General features: G+C 31.7%; 1 protein-coding gene across 3 annotated transcripts in view; it reads right to left on the reverse strand.

The window, feature by feature from the left end:
• The window catches only part of LOC114339548 (zinc transporter 2), a 151645-nt gene that overhangs the window by 41420 nt on the left and 96177 nt on the right, over positions 1–14048 (reverse strand). For all 3 annotated transcript variants that reach the window (XM_050655550.1, XM_050655549.1, XM_050655551.1), the window contains exon 4: positions 12230–12361. In XM_050655550.1, coding sequence (XP_050511507.1) covers positions 12230–12361 — 132 coding nt within the window. The remainder of the gene's footprint in view (positions 1–12229; positions 12362–14048) is intronic.

Genomic DNA, 14048 nt, shown 5'->3' on the forward strand with positions numbered 1-14048 from the left:
ATCCATTTCCGGGCTTACTTTAAACGAGCGTTTTTTTACCTCCGAGAAGGGGTGAATGTCACCCCCCAAGTAAAAGCAACCAACGACACAAATTTAATTTTGAAGTGGAGGGTAAGTAGAACCTAAATCCAAATTTTCATGCAATTCGGAGTTGACGCTGAAAATTACACGGTATCGCCGTATTTCCCGTTCATTTACTGGGATATTAATCTTATATACTTTCTCCCGGAGAAGTTGGATGATTTTAAACCATGACAAATGTTACAGAAAAATGTTTATAATATATTTTTTTTTTTTTTTTTTTTTTTGAAAAATGGCTTTGGCAGAGCCAATTAGCCAGACTTGTTTGTGATTGATTGCAGATTCATAGTCATAAATTTCTTATAAACATAAGTACATTCTACAATATTATTTTTATAGATACATTGGTACATTGTGTAGCTTTTTTTATTTTGTTTTTTTTTTTTAAATTATTTTACTGTTTTTTAAATATAAAATATATTTTAATTTGTGCGAAACACTTCTTTTTTTTATGTTTGTTTCTATTTTTTTTTTCTTTTTTTATTTATGTTTGTTTCTATTTTTTTTTATGTTTGTTTCTATTTTTTTTTTCTTTTTTTTTTATTTATTATTTTTTTTGTTATTATTTTATTATGTGTTTTTTTTATATATATATATATTTTTTAATTTTTTCAAACCACATTAACAAATTATGCCTATTATATTAAGTTTACAACTTGTATTTACATAATTTAACATGTTTATAAATGAGATGAAGAATTTCCATATCATTTGTAAATATTAAAGTATTAAGATTTATTGGGAAAAAACATTTTAAATCTTTTAATTCTTTATAAAGGTCGTTTATGTTATTTATGTTTAAATGACATTCTAATATGACATGTGTTAGATCTCCGATTTTGCCACAAGTACAATTGGGAGTATCTGACAAGCCGATTCTATGCATGTAATATGGCGTAAGAGCATGATTGGCTCTCAGCCGATTAATGGTCTTTATAAAATGTCTGTTATATTCTGTATAAAACCATCTTTTTGAGAATATCCTAGGGTTACAATGAGCAAAATTTGAGCCAGTATTACATTCTCTGTAATGCAATTGCCAATTATTACAATATTACATTACCCGTTGTGTAGACCTATTTTATTTTCTTTTGTAATTTGTTAGATTGCTATGTATACTATGTAATACAGTATACAGTGATGAGTGCGCTAATAACCGCCAAATAACGCAAAAGAGAAAACATTATTAAGTTATGAAATAGTACGAGATGGAGCTGAGTAGCTAGTGGCTACTTGACTTCAGCTAGTTGGCTAATTGAAAAAAATAACTTGCCAGCTTTGAGATGTGGTGTTATCGATATCATGGGCATAACACGTAACAAATACGGAAACATTAAGAAGGATGAAAAAGAAATACTAAACAATATGAAGGAAAGAAAAATTAGTTACTTTGGTCACAAACTAAGAAATGAAAAATATGAGTTGATGCGATTGGTTATATGTACCGGGTGTCCCAATAAGAATGGCTCTCGGCCATATCTCAGGAACCGTTTATAGTAGAGCTTTGAAATAAAAAATTTTATAACAAAAGTTGCCCCAGGAAAAGCCTGGAAATTATTTTCATAATTGTGGGACCACCGCTAGAGGGCGTAATTGAATATCAAAAATTAAAAAATCTAAATTTTACAAAATTTTCTTAATGAAGGGGCATTGGAAATCCGATCTTCGTATTCTTCATAAAATTCTACGCATATTTGATTTCACAAGTTTAGGTCTACCTTTGGAAACAAGAGGTGGGGGTGAGTGGGAACCTTGTTACGAAAAACTGGCTGTGAGTCCGGTTCTGCTTAAACAAATTTTGCAAATTTGGTCTTGTTGAAGACAGATATTTTTCGTCAATGTAAAAGTTATGATTTCGAACCAACTTGCTGAGTAATATGCCAGCTAGAAGGCGTTATTTAATTTTTTTCAGAAATCTAGTTTTCTTTGGAAAATATTAAATACAAACATGCATTTTTAATACCATATTACAAAATTAGACAAAATTAGCAACAGAATAGCGAAAACCGCATGTTAATACCTTTTTTCTATCTCGAGATATCTTACAAAACGTGTAAATTTAAAAACATAACTATTACTGTCACCGGTAAACGAAGTTTAGGAAAAGTAGTGTGCTATGGAAACAACAAAGAAACATTTTCTAACTGTCAACGTATATTAGGTCTTTTCAACGCTTCTCATTTGTTTCGAGCCTCGTTCATATCTCGTATATTAATATTATACACGGATTATACGGCATATGACAGAGGCTCGAAACAAATGAGAAGCGTTGAAAAGCCCTATTACAAAGAAATAAAAACAACTATTTAGTGATGACATAAATGTTCAAATTTTTGGCCATCATTTTCGTTGCAAACATTTACTCTTTCAAGAGTAGATTGAACAGCAGTCTCAATTTCTGCTCTCGATATGCTTTGAATGGCGTTTAGTATTCTCTGTTTAATGTATTCTAGAGTAGTGTATGATGGGCAACAATTTGAATATTTAGGTCGTCACTAAGTAGTTCTTTTTGTTCTTTGTTATATTTAATTTTAATAGTATTGTTTCTCTTTATATTGTTGTTTTAATTAATTATATTTTTATACGTTGACATCTGGAAAATGTTTTTTTGTTTTTTTCCACAGCACACTACTTTTCATTAACTTAGTTTACCGGTGATAGTAAGTTATGTATAAAATTTACACGTTTCTCGAGATATCTTGAGATATAAAAAAGGTATCGACATGCGGTTTTTGCTATTCTATTGCTAATTTAATCTAATTTTATAAAGTATGATTAAAAATGCATACTTATATTTAATATTTTCCAAAGAAAACTAGATTTCTGAAAAAAATTAAATAACGCCTCCCAGCTGGCTTATTACTTATTAGGATGGTTCAAAATTATCACGCTTACATTGAAGAAAAATATCTGTCTTCAACAAGACCCAGTTTTCAAAATTTGACTTAGCAGAACCGGACTTACAGCCATTTTTTCATAACAAGGTTCCCACTCACCCCCACCTCTTATTTGCAAAAGTAGAGTTAAACTTGTTAAATCAAATATGCGCAGAATTTTATGAAGATTACAATAATCGGATTTCCAGTGCCCCTTCGTTAGGAAAATTTTGTAAAATTTAGATTTTTAAATTTTTGATATTCAATTACGCCCTCTAGCGGTGAACCCACAATTATGAAAATAATTTCCAGGCTTTTCCTGAGGCAACTTTTGTTATAAAATTTTTTATTTCAAAGCTCTACTATAAACGGTTCCTGAGATATGGCCGAGAGCCATTCTTATTGGGACACCCTGTACAAGGGAAAGTGGAAAGAAAAAGAGGACCGGGGAGACGACGCACATCCTGGTTGAAAAATTTAAAGCAGTAAAGTGGGAAAACGACAATAGAACTCTTCAGAGCCTCTGCAAACACAGTTAAATGGGCCATTATGATCCCCAATCTCCTTAAAGAATCTACGTCAAAAGGACGCTGAAAAAAGGACGCGCGACAAAAAGACGCCTATGAAATAAGGACGCGTATCAAAAATGTAAATGTAGCATGGATATTTATGTACTTATGTAATAGAAAAATTTAAATTCTACCGAAATCTCCCAGTTGCTTATTATATTACAGCAATAATTAGGATTTACTTTCTTCCAAGAAGATTATAGTAAATCTTGACTCGGTCGTTTACTCGATCTACAACAATAACGAGGGTATAATACATCGGGCAGACTGCAATTGCGCGCAGCGGTCAGGGAAAGGGGGAAGACCTAACCCTTCGGTCCTAACTTAACTTTCGGGTATTAGAGTGAGAGAGGTATTTGACCACAGGTCCATTTTTGGTACGCGTCCTTTTGTCGCGCGTCCTTATTTCCTAGGCGTCTTTTTGTCACGCGTCCTTTTGTCCGCGTCCTTTTGACGGTACACCCTCCTTAAAGGATGAGGCACATGAAGAAGAAGTTCAGTCATAATTATTGTCTGTTTTTAAACCAAGAGGAGTAATTCAAATTTACCGCGCCGTAATGCTTGTTTGTAATTGGTCCAACCTCAGGCAAGTTTACTCCACTGTTATGAAATTTTGTCATTAATGACATTTATCAAATTTTGACACTACTGGCATTTCATGGGTTAAGTTATATCCTGCATTTTATAAGTGTTTCTGCGTTATTCCTTTAATTTTTAGATTTTTAGGCTACTTTTATATAAAAACAGTTGGTTTTAGAACTCTTTAGCAACGTATTAGTATAATATATTTATGGATTAGCATCGAAAGCCGATACAACCAAAAAAGAAGATATATTTAGTGATTTTTCTAGTGACTATCTTGGGTGCGAATCTGTTTTTTTAGTTTACTCCTCTTGGTTTTAAAACGAACCATACTCATAATTATACAGTTTAAGTCATAATTATACATAGGACGTCGAAAAATATTTTATTTTAATTTTCCATGTCATCTTGACAAGAGTGTACGTGACGTCTCAAATAATAGTAGAAATTATTCTTGATCAATAATTTAATGTTGATTAAAAAATTAGTAAGCTTTGTTTTTAACCCAAGAGGAGTAAACTAAAAAGACAAATTCACACCCAAGAAAGTCACTAGAAATATCACCAAATACATCTTCTTTTTTATATAATAATCCATAAATATTACATTTAATATGTCGCTAAAGATTTCTAAAAACAACTGATGTTTATAAAAAAACACACTAAGTCTAAAAATGAAAGGAAGAACACAGAAAACATAAAAATCGCTGATATACCTAACTTAATTAACCTACGAAATGCCAATAGTGTCAAAATTTTATAAATGTCATTAGTGTCAAAATTTGATAACAGTGGACTAAACTTGCCTGAGGTTGGACCAATTACAAACAAGCTTTACGGCGCGGGAAATTTGAATTACTTCTCTTGGTTTAAAAACAGACTATAATAAACTGTTTTTATTTACTTCTACTAAAAAATATTAATCTTTGACATCATACGTATTACTATGACTGAAGTCAACTATCCCTTAAACAAACTAACGTCTAAAGGTGGGGAACTACAGAGATATCGTAAAGGCATTTTTATCGCGCGCTAATAGCGGAATACGCTATTTTGACAAGCATGCAAGCGTAGAGTGAATGTTACGCTAATACCGGATAACGTGTCCCTCTATTTAGGTCAAAATAACGGACGGTAATAACTTTAACGCTAATTTGACATTTGGGATGAAACATAAAAATAATTTATAGAATACAAATTTTATAAACTAAAAACTCTGAATCGTCTTGTTTCCTGTCTTGAGAAACACGTGTGTTCTTATTTTATCTACAATAGACTACTTTTGTCTTTAGGATACTAGTTATTCAGATATTTTATATTATTTTTATACTGATTATTTATATTTATTGTTGATTAAATCATGAAAATTAAAATGGATGTCAACTTGCTCAATATGTAAATTCACTTTTCAATAAAAAAAAAAACATTTACAGTATTCCTCAACATTAATTCCTAGGTTATATGTAATCCCAAACGTCGGTTGTTATAATAACGTTAAACCCCGCCCCAGAACATTTGCAATAACTCTCTTGATGGGTTGAAATAGACCATTATCCGTTATTCACGTCTTGACACGGTATTAACGTTTGCCTTTGAGTTATCTCTCTACTATCAATAGCGGTATTGTAATGTAGTGTTTTATAGGTTTCTATAGATAATTTCCTACTTCTACCAGTTTCATCTATTTTTATTTCTTTTATTGCACAACGTATTATGTATTCCATCTTTTGCGTTATTTTGTTGGTTCTTAGCGCACTCATCACTGTAGATACAATTATTGTATAATTTTTCTGTTTTGTTTGGTTTTAAAAATCAAAATAATTTTACACTATAAACTGAATGTCTAAATAGGTGAACAATGACTAGTTTTCTACAAAAATGTAAAATTGCGCCGTTACTCATAGGAAATAATTTTATTTTGTAATTGTTTCACTAAATAAACATTTTTTTAAGAGATTCAAGATAAACTAGATATTATGGCTGTAACGTATAAAATAAACCTTTAGTTATTCCGCAGAAACCATAGCGTCTGTTGTGAACAAATAAATACTTTCTAAATATTAATTTGTATTATTTTAAGCAAACAGTAGGTTTGTTCTAGCAAACAGTCAAACTAGTCAGAAACCGTCAGGAAACAGTTGGTCAGTGAGAGAACATAATACAGTCACCAGTGCGATCCCCTCTACTCGCGCTGGTCCACTATTCGCTGATGGTTTCAAACCGTTTGAAACTGATGCTAGAACAAACGTAATAACATTATGTCGAAATTCCCATGTCACATTATTGGACAAAACTATAAAATATGATATGGTATTTTTCATGGGCATTTTTCATTGCGTCACAAATAATAGAAAAAAAGTAAGTCCGTGATATCATTTATAACATTTATTCTAACATAACATTTTAGTTAAATCTGACAGTTGTCACATTTTATTTGCAATTTTGCATAAAAACAAATCAAATATGTTTATTGCATTATTTATAAGATGGTATTTTCTTTAATTTGTATAGTCTTATAAATTGTAGACATTATATTCGTAGATATATAATTCGTAAATAATTATTTTTTTCGATTATAACGCCATCTATCGACAACTAGAATAAATGTTATAAATGTCTGTAATCACGGACGTGCCTTTTTTCTGTCACATACAATTTAATGCGTTAGAAAGAAATCGAGAAACTGTGACGCACTGAAAGATACCCATGAAAAAAAGATTATAAGATTATATACAGTGGTGAGCGCGCTAATAACCGGCAAAATAACGCAAAAGATGGAAAACAAAATACACTGTGAAGTAAGAAGACATGAAACTTGTTGAGGTGGAAATTATCGTTATAAACGTATAAATTAACATTACATTATATTACACAGTTTTCCACCTTTAAACGTATCGGAGGAGTATAACTGTCACTGTGGCAGGATAATTTTACAAAATACTCCTGTAACAGACGTATACAGGTGGGAAACTATGTAATGAAATACGTTTATAACGATAATTTCCACCTCAACAAGTTTCATGTCTTCTTACTTCACAATGTATTTTGTTTTCCATCTTTTGCGTTATTTTGCCGATTATTATACAGTCCAACAGTCCGTACTATATATATACCGTTGCACGTCATTATCTACGTCAGAGATCTAAGTTGACATTGTTGCCCAATTACAAAAAAAATTTGATTTTATTTTAAATCAAATATATCACATAATTATTGCGAAGTGGATTGTACAACAAAACAAATTAATATTCAATGTAAATAAATAAAAACATTAGAAATAGAAAACAAGAATTAAGTTATAATATTACGTGACAGTAAATAATAAAAACAATAAATATAATAAAACATATATGTACTTATAGTAAAGAATAAAAACAAATCTGAAGTGTCAACACCGTAACTGTCAAAGAAGTGTTACCAATTTATGCCAAAATGTCATCTTTGTTCGATCGTAGTTAGAGTATAATCCGAACAAGTGAGCTTTATAAAAACGCTTTGTATTCCACTTATTCAAATTAAATGAAACAAGTTAGGGTGTGTTTCTTTAAATTTACATTAATATAAAACTTTTAATATTACTTCTACGCATATATAATAAAATATCTCTAGTGGCTGTAATTCCAGTGTAATCAACTAAACAATTCTAAAAAGGAACACACCTACGACTTAAATATTTCGTGTTGGTATCATGTGACGTCACGTGCTATGACGCGGATGACGTGCAACGGTATCTATATTGTACTGTAGATAGCGTCGATATACTGCGAAAACCAGATAAATGACAAATTTTAAAATATTGAGTTAAGTATACCAAAATTCTCAGCTTTTTACGCTCTACATACAGGTAAAACTCAATAAATAATACGACTTACCATTCAGCAGATAATTTGTGTAATAAACAAATAAGTTACACCTAACCAACTTTTCATTTTCAAATAAAACAATATATCGCTACTTACTTCCATAAAATCAAAGTTCTGTTGCATGTAAAACCAACTAAGCGCACATTTATATTTGCCGGACAATAATATATTTCTACTGCTGTATATCTACCATATTCAGTAAAAAGGTGATAAGTTTTTTAATAGTGTGATTTATTTTGATTTACAGGTAAAACCAGGTAAGTGATTGCAGCTGAATCTTAAATTTAGGTTTAATCAGCAAGGTCTCTTTAACTTTTTCAAACTAATGATAGAATATTATTTCTGATATATGCATCTTTCACTAGCATATCGAATATCAAACACAACTGGTCCGCTTCATTCAAAATAAAGCACTAAACTTTAAAAACGTTTTTTCTCTATTTCGGTATTTCGACATTTACCTGGTTTTCGTAGTATACCGACAGATCGTTGGCATATTAAATATAGTACTAAAATAGCATGTAAACTTGTGAAAAAGCTCAGCAGTGATTTTAAAAAACATAAACCACCTTGCAAGGTTACAGAAAACTAAGTCGCTACTGAACTCATTGTGAATGGGAGACCTAAGAACCGATGTAAAGACCCAAAAATAGACTGAATCAGGAGGCAAAGCACCTAGGAACTCCATTTACACTAAAATAACCACGATGGTACGAACAGGCTCAAAAACGGGAAAGTTGCAGGTGTGGATGATATACACAGTGAGCAAATAAAGCACCTAGGACAATGGGCAAAAATGGACCTTGCAGTTGTATAACATGCACTTTAAAGCCTGTGTAATTCCAAAATCATGGAGAAAATCTAAAATAATAGCCTTATTAAAACCAGTGAAGGCCTTGGGCCTCTAGGGCCTGTTTGACCTGATGTATATACAGGGTGTCCAGAAACTCTACCGACAAACGAAGACAGGAGATTCTTCAGATAATTTTAAGATCATTTAACCCAATTCACTTAGTCCGAAAATGCTTCCTAAGGGAGCTAGAGCTCTTTGAAGATGGCGTCTTGTAATTAGTTTTTCTTAAATACCTCCAAAACGCTTCTATTTAGAAAAACAAAAATTCGTACGCGTATTTATCTTCAAGATATAAATCTTATCCATCCATTGCAAATTTCTAGTACCGATCATAGGCGTCCGTTTTGGGTAGGCCAACAGTTATTTTATCGCATAACTTTTTTATCTTTAACTTTTATGCATTTCTGACACTGGATTATTAAATTGTGAAGTATCCTAGTACTAAAAGGTACTATTGTTTTAAATCGTTAGGACACACCGTTTTCTAGAAAAATGGATTTGAAAATTTTTCGCTTTTTGAATTAAAAAAAAAATTTCAAAAAAAAACTGTTTTAGAAAGACGAAAACTGGTACATTTATTTATATTCCAGAGATAAATCGATTTCATTAATTGCGAATTTCTAGTACTGATCATAGGCGTCCGTTTTGGGTAGGTCAACAGTTGTTATTTTATAGCATAACTTTTTTGTCTTGAATTTTTGAGCATTTTTGACACTAGATTATTAAATTATGAGGTATTCGAGTACTAAAAGTTACTCTTACTTTATGCTGGTAAAATACTTCGTTTTTTGTTGAAAAGTTCTTTCAATTTTTTTTCAAATTCCAAAAACGAAAAACTTTCAAATCGATTTTTCTAGAAAACGGTGTGTCCTACCGACTTAGAGCAAGAGTACCTTTACCTCACAATTTAATAATCCGGTGTCAAAAATGCATAAAAGTTAAGGACAAAAAAGTTAAGCGATAAAATACCCGTTGCTCTACCCAAAACGGACGCCTATGACCGGTACTAGAAATTTGCAATAGATGGAATCCATTCATCTCTGAAAAGTAAATATGCATACCAATTTTCGTTTTTCTAAATAGAAGCGTTCTGGAGGTATTTAAGAAAAACTAATTTCATGACGCCATCTTCAAAGAGCTTTAGCTCCCTTAAGAAGCATTTTCGGACTAGATAAATTGGGTTAAATTGTCTTAAAATTAGCTGAGGAATCTCCTGTCTTCATTTGTCGGTAGAGTTTCTGGACACCCTGTATAAAACTGGGGATGAACCCCGAAAATCTCAGTAACTGGGGATCTATTGTCTTGTTCTGTCGCTTTTCCAAAGACAGATTCATCATGGCCAGAATAGAAATACATATGTAAATGTTAACAAGCACATAATTCCCCAACAAGAAGGATTCTGATCCTGCAAGCTTTGCACCTCCCAAGTCCTGGCATTAACACAACACATTGAAGAGAGCTTCCAAGAAAAACTTTCGTAGATCTGACAGCAGTCTATGACACAGTAGGAACAAAAGATTGATCCACAAATTGTACGATACTCTCAATGATCCTCATCTAGTTAGGTTCGTGCGTTCTTTGCTCCAAAAGTAAGAATGCTGGGGGGCAAAGTAAGTAGGCGGAGAGTTCAAAAGAACAGGGTCTCCCACAGGGAAGGATTTTAGCACCAATGTTTTTAAATGTATATATACAAACGGCCAACCCATGCCGAATCAAATCAAGCACTTCCTCAAATATGATGATCTATGATGAATTGTTTAAGTTCTGACAGTTCAGTGGATTTTTCAGATTTTGGCAACGCTGTGGGGTTCTGAGGTCAGAAATCTAAAATTATTTAATCGTGTTTTTGTGGTAGAAACAGCAATATTAGTGTATAATCAATAGAACAGATTATTTAGTAATATATTTTAACAAAATCAATGGGAAAGTGCCAGTAACTTGCTGTATACCATAATTAAAAATCATACAGAACAAGTAAAAACTTCGTTTGTATAATGGTATAAAAAGTTTATTGAAAAAATATTAAAAAGTCATCCAAAAGGATTCGCAAAACGTTTTCAATCTAGATCAGATCATCTTCAGTGCCTAGAACGAAGTATTTCCACGTTAGAATGAATGCAAAAGGTTAAAATTATGACTAGGTAAAGAAAAAATGTGGATAATACTTACGTTCTGCTTAGTACATGAAACTAGCAAACTTATAGAATAGGTGACATCGAGAAATATGATTTACATTTTAAAAAAATGATGTTAGTAGCGACTCTACGTCGATGTTAAACGATAAATTTAAGAGTGCTCAAAGGGCAACATGATTCACTGCTCGATGGTAACGTGTGGTACTTGCCAGTTCGATGAACACAGACCAATATATTTTAAGGCTAAAATGACAGATGAATGTACTGACTACTATTTAATACGAATAAAATAATAAAATATACGAATAAAAAGTATTTTTAGTTCAATAACTAGGCTTTAGTATTTTTTTATTTTTTAGTGTTAACTTAGGTTAGTAATATAAATAATAATAAAGTACATGTGAACACATACGTTAGATAAAAAAATCAAAACCCTTTATTTCTTTATAAATGATCTCATGCTATACCTACAATATTTTACTCGTATTAAATACTATTCAGTACATGCATCTGTCACTTTTAGCCTTAAAATATTAAATGATCTATTTCATTGTTTATATAGGGATAGTTGGTCAGCCCAATAGGAAAATTTGTTTGATTCAAATTGAGACAGTCACCAGATGTCCCCACAATTTCTGTCAGGGTCGCAATGTCAAAATGCATACACACCAAGTTGAATACGATCCTATTCATAACACCCCAACTCGCATACATATTAAGAAAAATAAATATTATAGAAGAGTATATTTGATTCGAGTTGGGGTGTTATGAATAGGATCGTATCCAACTTGATGTCTATGCATTTTGGCGTTGTGACCCTGACAGAAATTGTGGGGACATCTGGTGACTGTCTCAATTTGAATCAAACATATTTACCTATTGGGCTGACCAACTATCTCCCTATACAAACATTGTCTATTTTATTTATAATACACTATCATAATATTGTTGTTAATTAATATATTTTGGCAAGTAATGAAAAGCGATTAACATCATTACTTAGAATAAAGAAGTATCAGATATTATTTGTACAGTAAACAAGAACAAAGAAAATATATCTGATAAGTAATGATGCTTAGCTTTTCACTGTACAATAAACATGGCCATGTTTCATCAATTATCATGGCCATGTTTATGGTACAGTGAGAAGTAATGGAAATATTCTAACGTTTTGGCAATGCTCTGACGTCAGAAATATTGACTGACGTAAGCGTGTTTTTGTAGTAAAAAGTGTATAGGTATTAACGACAGATAACAAAAATAATACTCACATAATATTGACCACAAGCCCTAATGCTGATATAATCATCATCGTATTAGCTTGTATTTCGTAATCTTTGGTATATATCCTCTCGATTGCCATCGCTGATAAAACTGCCGTCAATAACCATATTGTTAAGACACTGTAAGAAAAATGTGTTTAATAGAAAATGTAAATACCGCTAATACCCTTAGTAGTTGATGCGGTTAAATTGAAATCAAAATATACACTAAACAGCAAAATTAACGCACCGCCTTAAAATGAGACATTTTTGATGTCTCGAATTTCCTAAACCTCTTGTCCGATTCGAGCGATTTTTTTAGTATGTTATAGCCTTACTCTTTAAGAATATCAATGTAGTAATATTGTTGCTGGACAGGTAAATGTCATTGTATATAGGGTGTAACAATCATACTATGTTTTTTCCTCAAAGTTCTGAACACCCTGTGGAGTATTGCAGCATATAGGAAATATTGAAATTAAAAATAAATTGTAGCCTTGGACTTTCTTAACATTCTGTTTTTTGATTCATTTGCTTATGTCGGATAATAAAAAAAGTTTGGTACCTTAACAACTAGCCATGTTTTTCATCAATAAATCCTCATTTTCTGCTTAGTTTAATAAACAAGCCTAAAGTAGGCTCTTGAAACTTAACAATTTGATAGATGCCAAATTGTTAACAGTCGAAAAGGTCTGGTTTGTTGTGAAAATTAGTAGATTTATTATGTAAAGTTCTATTAAAATTTAAGAGAACGATTTACCACTTCAAGGAATCTTTAACTTAACCAAACTTAGTGCGGTTCATAATATCCAACCCAGGATTGATACGGCGAGGAGACGTCTTGTAGAACATGACTTGCGTATTCGAAGACCAGCTACAAGCCCAGCATTAACTGCTTATCACCGAAGAGCTAGATTGAAATTTGCTGGAGCACATGTATACTGGGATAATGACGACTGCGAAAACGTTCAGTTTACAGATGAATCCAGATCTTGATTATATAATTCCGATCGACGTTTAAGAGTAATCCGACGACCAAATGAGCGTTATGCTCATAGTCCAAGTAATGAAGCTTAAAATAGGACAAAACCTCGCAATTTTTACAGAATGGATCGATTTGCTTGAAAATTTGAGAATAAGTAGTGGATAATCCAAGGATCAAAATCTATATGATGCCGAAAGGCGCTTTTACCATGGGGGTGGTTGCCACCCCATCTCGGGGGTGGAAATTTTTTATTATATTTTGACCGCAAAAGTTGGTAAACACATTCATTCTAAGCAAAAAACGTTCTATACATTTTTTTGATAAAATTAATAGTTTTCGATTTATTAGCTATCGAAAGATTTATCGTTTTATATCGAAAAAATCAATGTTTTTAATAAGTTTTCTGCTAATTGCTAATAACTCCAAAAGTTTTCGTTTTATCAAAACAACTTTACTTAACAAAAATGTACCTTTTAAAAAAATTAAAAAAAAACCGTTTTTTTTTACTTTAAGACCAATAGTCATCGAGTTATACTTTATTATAGTTAGCTCTTCTCCGTCAAACGGTAAATATTGTAGTTTCAAAGTCAAAAAAGTAGAAAACTATGCATTTTTCGAGGATAACTTGTTTAAACTAATTTAAAGTATTTAAAAATATCTATCTCCAGAAATAAAAAAAGTCTCTAGATCAAGAATCAAGTGACTTATAATGAAAATAATGTCAGTCCTTATTTTTTTCAGCGAAAAAGTGATCGGAAGCAACCTCCTAATCACCACCCTAATTAAAATTAGTAATTGACCTTATTTGGTCTTCTTTATTTATGCATTATTAATAGGTTCTAG

Source organism: Diabrotica virgifera, chromosome 7, assembly GCF_917563875.1.
Source record: "Diabrotica virgifera virgifera chromosome 7, PGI_DIABVI_V3a".
NCBI classification, from domain to species: domain Eukaryota; kingdom Metazoa; phylum Arthropoda; class Insecta; order Coleoptera; family Chrysomelidae; genus Diabrotica; species Diabrotica virgifera.